This window comes from Falco peregrinus, chromosome 1, assembly GCF_023634155.1.
Source record: "Falco peregrinus isolate bFalPer1 chromosome 1, bFalPer1.pri, whole genome shotgun sequence".
Taxonomy (NCBI): domain Eukaryota; kingdom Metazoa; phylum Chordata; class Aves; order Falconiformes; family Falconidae; genus Falco; species Falco peregrinus.
Window position 1 is genome coordinate 88,817,349 of NC_073721.1, and position 7,625 is coordinate 88,824,973.

Genomic DNA, 7,625 nt, shown 5'->3' on the forward strand with positions numbered 1-7,625 from the left:
GAATGGTGGCATTACTTCATGTGCCTTGCAGGTTCTGTTCCAACTTACGTACCCCAAGATGACATCCACTGGGACGCGCTATCACTGGGATGACACAAACTTCCTGAACCTGAGGTAAATGATTGCTAGGCCACAAAACAGAGGCTATGAAAGGGTGATTGTTATAGTCACTTCTGTTGCTTAGTGGCTGTGCTCCATGTTCCCGTGAAATAGTTCTGCAAGCACAATGCAGTAGGCTTTCCGTCAGAAGGATGCCTACCAGTAAGTGTTCTCAGAGATTAAGAAAACACACATCTATCCAGTTCTTCTGGGGTGTAAAAATCTTCTCTATAGACTACTGGAAGTAGCTGGAACCCAGAAATACAGTGCGCTTTTCCTCCAAGAAATACACAGGTTTTTTGCTACTACCATCAACACTTCCATGGCTTAGTATAATTTCTACCATTAAGCTAGTTGCCTTTGTTAGAGCTGATGTTAAAGAAACCTACCCACCCATCCCGCCCCCAGTTACTTCTTGTGATACGGTATTTCAGACTGACACAAGCAACAATAGGAGCTATTGATCCAAACATGTATATTTTATTTTTAAGGCTGTAAAAGCTAACTGGCATAAGCCAGACATTTAACAAAAGCAGTATTTAGGGGGTTTTGTGAGGAATTGGGGTTAAAGAAAATCCCCCAAGTTCTTCCTGGAAAAAATATGCAATATACTTCATGGCCTGCTATATAAAGAAACAGATTAATTTAATACCCTCAAACCAGCATTATTCTTAAATCTATCTTAAAACTCATGCTTATGCACAGGTTCCTGTGCACAGGCCACGGCACACAAGAGATGATAAGCAGAGAAAAAGAAAGCCATACAGATCTACAACCTGACAATAGTGTTTACCATGTTATGGTAGATTTAGTAAAGAGAGTACCTTCTCATAGGTGCTAACAGAAGGCTTAACTATCACAGAAACTAAATGGGCAGAAGTTGAAGAATCAATTTAGCTTAAAGAAAAGGAAAACAACAAGTTTGAGTCACACAAATCTAGATCAGGCATACTAATATTTTGGTAGGAAAAAAATCATTGGTTGGTATGTTCAATAGATTGATCTAGAATCAGCATCAAAACAGCTTCATCACAACTCAATAAAGAACAATTAAAAAAACCCCAACACCCGCAAACAAAACAAACCAACCCTCCACAGTGATCTGTCATACCCAAATGGTCTTCAGCACAGATGACATAGGCTCTAACAGGAGCTACATACCCAAAGAAAAGTACATCCCCTTGCATAAAACCAAAACCTGCTGAACTGATGCAGGCAGCAATTCAAGAACATGGTCTCAAGTTTCAGAAGAGTCTTCAGCAGTGGGTAACACCTGGGAACCTAAACCAGACCAAGAAGCCTTAGCTTCCTGTGTGTCAGTGAATGCCATCAGTCTGTCATGGATGATCTCCCAAGGAGAGAAGATGACAATTTGGCTTGTTCACTAAAAATCAAGAAAATCGGGCTTTACTAAAAGGCGTTCTCAATTGCCTCATTTCCATTTACTTTTGTGGTCAAAATTTGATTTTCTGAGAAATTCTGTAATTTCCTGAGAACGTTTACCTCCCAGATGCTCACCCTGTTTTTATGAAAAAACTGCAACACAATAAAATCTGACCACAGATAATCTGGTTGTTAGAGATATAGAAGCACAGTTCTTCTGTCTGTCAAACTGCAGGATTTATCGTGACATGGATTACATATTCAGGCAACTCTTCAACTCCTTTACTATTCATTTTCTACACAATATGAAGAGAAAATTCTGACTCATTACATATATAGCTACACAGAAAAGCTACCATTTTGTGAGTTGCACATGTGAATGCTTTTGCCCAAAATAACCGAGAAGTAGCTTATCATTCAGAATGGCATGACTTTAAATTACCTCCTCTTCAATGAAGCATATTTCACTTTAGCTTGTATCACTGTAACATATTCACATTGCCCTGTCTTTACTGGCTCGCATCTCCGTGGCTTCCAGAAGAGACTATATTAACAGATGACATACTCAACAACTACCAGGGAAACGAAGGTTTTTACAGAGCCAACAGCCATTTGTAAATGGCTGCACCTCATTAAACTGAAGTGGTGCCAAACACACACAACTCATTTGCTGAACAAATATATGCGTTTTTCTGTACTACCACCACCACTTCTCATATGGCATGCACAGGAGTCTTTTTATGCACAAGTCTAAAGAGACCTAGCAGTACATCTATGCATATTTTACAAAAGGATAATATGGGTATCCAATAGCCTTTACCACCATCTGCAGTTCATACCACAGCTCTGTCATCTCTCTAATGGAATAGGGCTTCTTCATTTCCCTAACCTTGTATAAATGCTTGCACACCTGCACAATGACAGTCATTCCAAGGTCAATGTGATGAGCAGGGAACCGATTGGATTGACCTCTCTGGCAACTGCATAACCACTAAACCCTGCTTGAGACAGGGGACCAGACCAAGCAGCTACAGAATGGAGGAACTGTTCCTTTCAGCAGTGGCAGGGACACATGACAGTGTCAGAAAAACACACTTAAACCACAGACTCCTAAATTCTCAGTCAGGAGTCCCTAGAAACCTTGCCTTACATTTTATCAGGCTATAGATACTCTATGTTTTTCCAATAGCCAGCTACCTAAAGCTCTGGGACTGTGCCATCACCTTGGTAGAGCAGAATGTAAAAGGCTCACAGGAAAGTCTACCTGAGATGCACAAACCAGACATTTGGATGCTGCAGCCCCGTAAGGGGCCCTACACAGGGAACTGCAACCAAAGCATATATGCTAGCAAGCAGATAATACAGAGTTCAACAAAAAGCATAATGTCCTAGCAGCTTCACTTAAAAGCACAGGACAACTTGGTAGTAGTAGCTCCTTAAATTGCCTCCTGACTAATAAATACACTGAGGAGACAAGAAGCCTGTACCAAATGCCCACACAGAAGAGCTCAATTCCACCTCCCAACTCAAAGAGGAATGCCCTCATATCAGCAAGGCTGAGAGATACTCTCTTCTCCCCATGAAACTGTACCGATGCACAGAAAAGAATATAAAAGCCTTATTCTATCAACAGCTTATGTATAAAGGAGTTGCTGGGCAGAACTGTACGCTGCTGTGGGAAGCAGAAACCAGAACTGAGAAGGCACCTCATCCCAAGTAAATGCCCCTGCCATGGTGCTACAGACGTAACATGGAAGAATGGCTATCCTGGCACTAGCGAGGGAGCTCACATTTCTCTCTGTACACAGTGGCAGGTTCAGCCAGAGGGCTGGAGCAAGCCTGGCCCATCTTCAGGTTCGGTCTCCCTTGGGAGACACCAGCTGCAGGCTTGAAACCTGGCTTCCCACTTGCCAGGCCAAGTGCTCCATCCTCCAGGTCAACAGCTCTCATGCTGCTATCCAGGGACCACTGATCTTCTGCAACAGGCCTGTGAAACCATAATGCCTCTTTGCTCACCACACCGCTCAGAAGCCTGGAAGAGATGCAGAATCTGCATTAAGGGCTGCAGAGAGCTCTGACCCAGTAACTCAGGAACTACTGGTCTGGGCGCTAAGCGTGGAGGTAGGTATCACCACAGGCATTGCTTTCATCTGCTTAGTCTACACCTGGAAGGAACAGCCAAGGCTGTTATGCTGTACAAAGAGTACAGCTCAGGCAGGACACATCCAGCATGCCACAGTGAGGACCAGAAGAGCAGGTGAGCAAAAAGGCCTTTGATACAGGGAAGATAACTTCGTGAATATAAAGCTTAGACAAAAGCCCCAAGACACTGTGTTCAGGCAGGACAGCTGCCATGTCAGTCACACGTATTACCAGAACTTTACATACCACGTGAAAATTTCAAGAAAAGGCAGATGTCTGTAAGTGCTCCAGTAACAAAACTGGAAGAATTCAGATGCCAAAATTTAACAGGGAAACCTACTGAAACCCAGCAGCCTAGGCTGCACTTCAAAGATGGGTACAAACATGAGGAAACTATCTTAAGGTTCCTGCCCAGTCTTTGTGGACCAGAAAGCCAAAGCCACGTCTGCCTATATCCCAAGGCAGCACTTTAACTGCTGGTCCACTTGCATGGTCCCTCATGTCTCATTGCAGCTGAGACAACAACATTGCAGCTTAGAAGGACTGCTGGAGACTAAACCTGGAACCACTCTTAAGAAAACAGTTCAACACCTGGACTCACTCTCTCAGAGGATGGTTCAAACAGATTTTGAAATGTCTGTCCATGTTCCCTATTAGGACACCAGTGCTTCGCACTAAAAGTGGATGCACTGGCACACTGCAAAGAAATTAGGATTCTTCTCATCTTAACAATACCCCTCACTTAAACCCAGCATGCTGTGGGAGCTCATGAGGATGCTTCTCTTACTTTCCTGGATTATATAACTGCTTCATTGCAAACCTGTACAAACAAAACCAAACTTTGTAGTCATCCAGAAAGTATATCCCTAGGCAACAGGCAAATAAATTCCAAGTAACAGTCACCATAAAGTACACAGCGTAGACAGACAGACACATAGTCCACTCTAACACATGAATCACTATACAGGAATGAGTATGCTTGCCTTATTTCCTACCATAGACAATATTTCTGCTAAGATATATGTTAAGCTTGGCACCACTTTTCCTACAGCAACAAAAAGCTTACAAACACACAAGTAATCAAGTAGATATTACGCATAAAACACTTGAAATCTTTGCTAAATGAATACAGCTTCCCACCAGTGTCAATGAAAGTTACCAGGAAGAAAAAAACGGAGCATCCAAGATATCAGCACAACCTGCTTCAGCGACTATACTGATCTTTAAACCAACCACTTAACTCCACTTCTACGGAAAGGCTAATATTAAATGCTTTTTAAAATATCGAAGCATGACTGAACAGACATCTATCCAATGTCTGCAAATGCTATTCTAAGTGAGCTTAGCCTGTACAGAATGCGATAGCCTAATTTTCATTAAGAAATTAGGGAAGTATAACAAGAGAGACACTTTGGGGTCAATTTTCACAGCACTGCAAGGACCTAGAACTATTAATAAATTTACACAGTACACAAAGAAATTGTAGATCCATGTTATGTAACACAAGTGTAAGGAATTTCTGAAGTAGAAGAAAATGAAGCAAAGAACCTAGTGAAAAAGAGAAACAAGGACAGCAGAGGACAGAAAGTCAGTTTTGGAGATTCCTAAACATGTAAGAATCTACAGCATGTAATACCAAGAATGAAAGAAAAATCACTACAAAAAACATTTTCATGTGTTTTTGGAGATTCCCCTTAATTTCTGGGCACAAAACCCAATCTACACCAAGCCTCAAAGCCCCAAATTTTTTTATGCTTATTAGAGGTTGAAGCATACTTTTGAGCGTCACAAAAACTAACCAAAAGTCTCTTAGGTAAGGTCACAGCTTAGTGTTATGCATCTGCAGTATTTTGTTTGGAGAATCATGAAATTTAAAGAGATATTAAACCCGAACCTGTGCCCTCTTTCATACTTTAAAAAACTCTGCTAAGTTTTGCTGAAGTTTGACAGGAGAAGATACAGGACACCAAGAACACAAGCTGATGTAAAAGCTTCTGTTGCTTTCTTGAAATAGTTCTCTGTTTCTTCTGCCTCCTTCATCTTTACAGGAAGGAGCAAGTTCTGCCAACAGAAATTTCACAGGGACTGGTGTTTTCAGCATGACACACTTTAATGAAGTATATTTGAAGTCTCGTAAAATATATTCTTCAAAGTCTGAACAAACGTCACAGAAACCAGAACCCCAGTTACTTACAATACTTTCAGTTACCAGGAACTGATTTCATATACTTGCTATAAGCTTACTATTAGAATGAAATAAGAAAAAGCTGTTATTCAGTATCAGAAGCTGTAATGTGTGTGTCACAAGACCTTGGACCTACATGGCATATACGCTTCCAATTAAATAATAAAATTGTGTAATATGCTGCATATATTATCCTCTAAGCTATGCAGATAAAGTCTAATTGCAGCTTATCAAACTAACCTTTACCTTTGGGACCGCAGAAAATAGAGACAGTTTATTATTAATAGACACTTCCAGACCTCTCATTCATGTCTCAGGCGAATACCGGCTGGCCCAGGGGCTCACGTACCCTAATTTCACGTCCCCTCACACAACACGAAGGAAGGCTGTTCCCAGCAGTCTGACCCTTCCTAATGGTAACCCTGCTTCAGCTCCCCGCCTGCGCCAGGTCTGCGGAGCCCCCGGCGGGGCTGCTCCGGCGGCAGCGGGTGGCGGCCGGGCAGCAGGCCGGGCTCGCCGGGCCCTCGCACCCACCCCGCACCGGGGCTCCCGGGCCCGCGGCAGCCGCCCAGGTGAGCGGCGGGCAGCGCACCGCGGGCACGGGGCGGGCCGCCCCGAGGGCACCGGCCAGCCCGGCCTCCCCCCGGTCCCGGCGGGCAGAGCCGGCCGCGGGGAATCACGCACCGAGCACAACTCGCGCGAAGGCCGGCGCAGGCCACGGCCGAACGCGGGGCGCCCCGGCCCCGCTCCCGCTCCCATCCCGGGGCCGCCGCCCGCCCCAGCTGCCTCGGCGGCCGCCGCGCCGCAACCAGCGCCGCCTCCTTACCGGCACAGCTCGGCGAAGGCCTGGAAATTCAGCTTCCTGATCTTCTTCTCGCTCAGCCAGTAACCCACCCGCTTCCCCTTCAGGAAGGTCTGCATGGTGCCGGCCCGGAGAGGCGGCGGCCGCCCCGCGAGGAGGGGGAACAGCCTGGGGCGGCGGGGGCAGCGCGGCTACCGCTCGCACTCGGCGCCTGCGAAGCAACGGCTTTAAGAAGAGAAGAGAAAGGAACATCAGTCGGTTCCCCGCGGAGGACGCCGGCGCTACTCTCCGCCCTCCCGCCCTGCGCCGCTGAACCGAGCCAGGCGCAGCCTCCGCCGCCGGCGGCCAGCGGCGTGCAGCCCCCGGCAGGCCTTGTCCCGCACCGGCAGGCAGCTCACCGCGGCCGGCGGAGAAGGCGCTTCTGCCGGCGGGGAAGCCGCTACGCCCGCCAGCCCGCCCGCTGCCAGCCGCAAAGCGGCCAGCCGAGCAAGCGTGCCGCTGCCGCCCGCCGAGCAACACCCGCCTCAGCGCCCCGCCGCCCCTCTCCCGGGCCGCCGCCGCCCGCACGGACCCCGCCGCCAAGCTCTCGCCTCCTTGCCCGCCCGCCCGCTGCTGCTGCTGCTGCGCGGCTGCGGTGCTACTGCAGCCGCTCAGCTCCCCATTTGCCCGCTATTCGCAGCCGCCTCCACTTCCTCCTCCTCCTCCGGTTCGTCCCCGCCTCTCCCCGCTGCCAGCCCACCGCACAGGGGCGGGCGAGCGACTACAGGACACGCCCGCCGCCGCGGCCCCACTCGCACCGAGGGACCTCGCCCGCCCGCCCGCCTGCCGCCGCCAGCAGGGGGCGGCCGGGCCGCGCCGCCGCCTTAAAGAGACCGTGCCCCCTTCGGGATGGCCGGCTAGCGGCGGGCTGTGCCGCGCGGCCTCTGCCCCGCCGGGGTCGCGGCGCCCGGGCTGGGCTCGGGCCGGTGTTTGCGCCGCCTTTGCCGTTCTCCCCTGCGGCTCTTGCCCACCGGC

General features: G+C 48.2%; 1 protein-coding gene across 3 annotated transcripts in view; it reads right to left on the bottom strand.

Moving 5' to 3' along the window:
• ITPK1 (inositol-tetrakisphosphate 1-kinase) overlaps positions 1-7,330 on the bottom strand; it is a 150,104-nt gene extending 142,774 nt beyond the window's left edge. For 2 of the 3 annotated variants that reach the window (XM_055810525.1, XM_055810385.1), the window contains exons 1-2: positions 7,183-7,330; positions 6,636-6,836 (exon numbers count right to left, since the gene is read on the bottom strand). In XM_055810525.1, the coding sequence (XP_055666500.1) occupies positions 6,636-6,730 (95 nt within the window). In that variant the 5' untranslated portion in view covers positions 6,731-6,836; positions 7,183-7,330. The remainder of the gene's footprint in view (positions 1-6,635; positions 6,837-7,182) is intronic. The other variant, XM_055810458.1, reaches the window with a different exon arrangement.
• Positions 7,331-7,625: the final 295 nt, after the last annotated feature.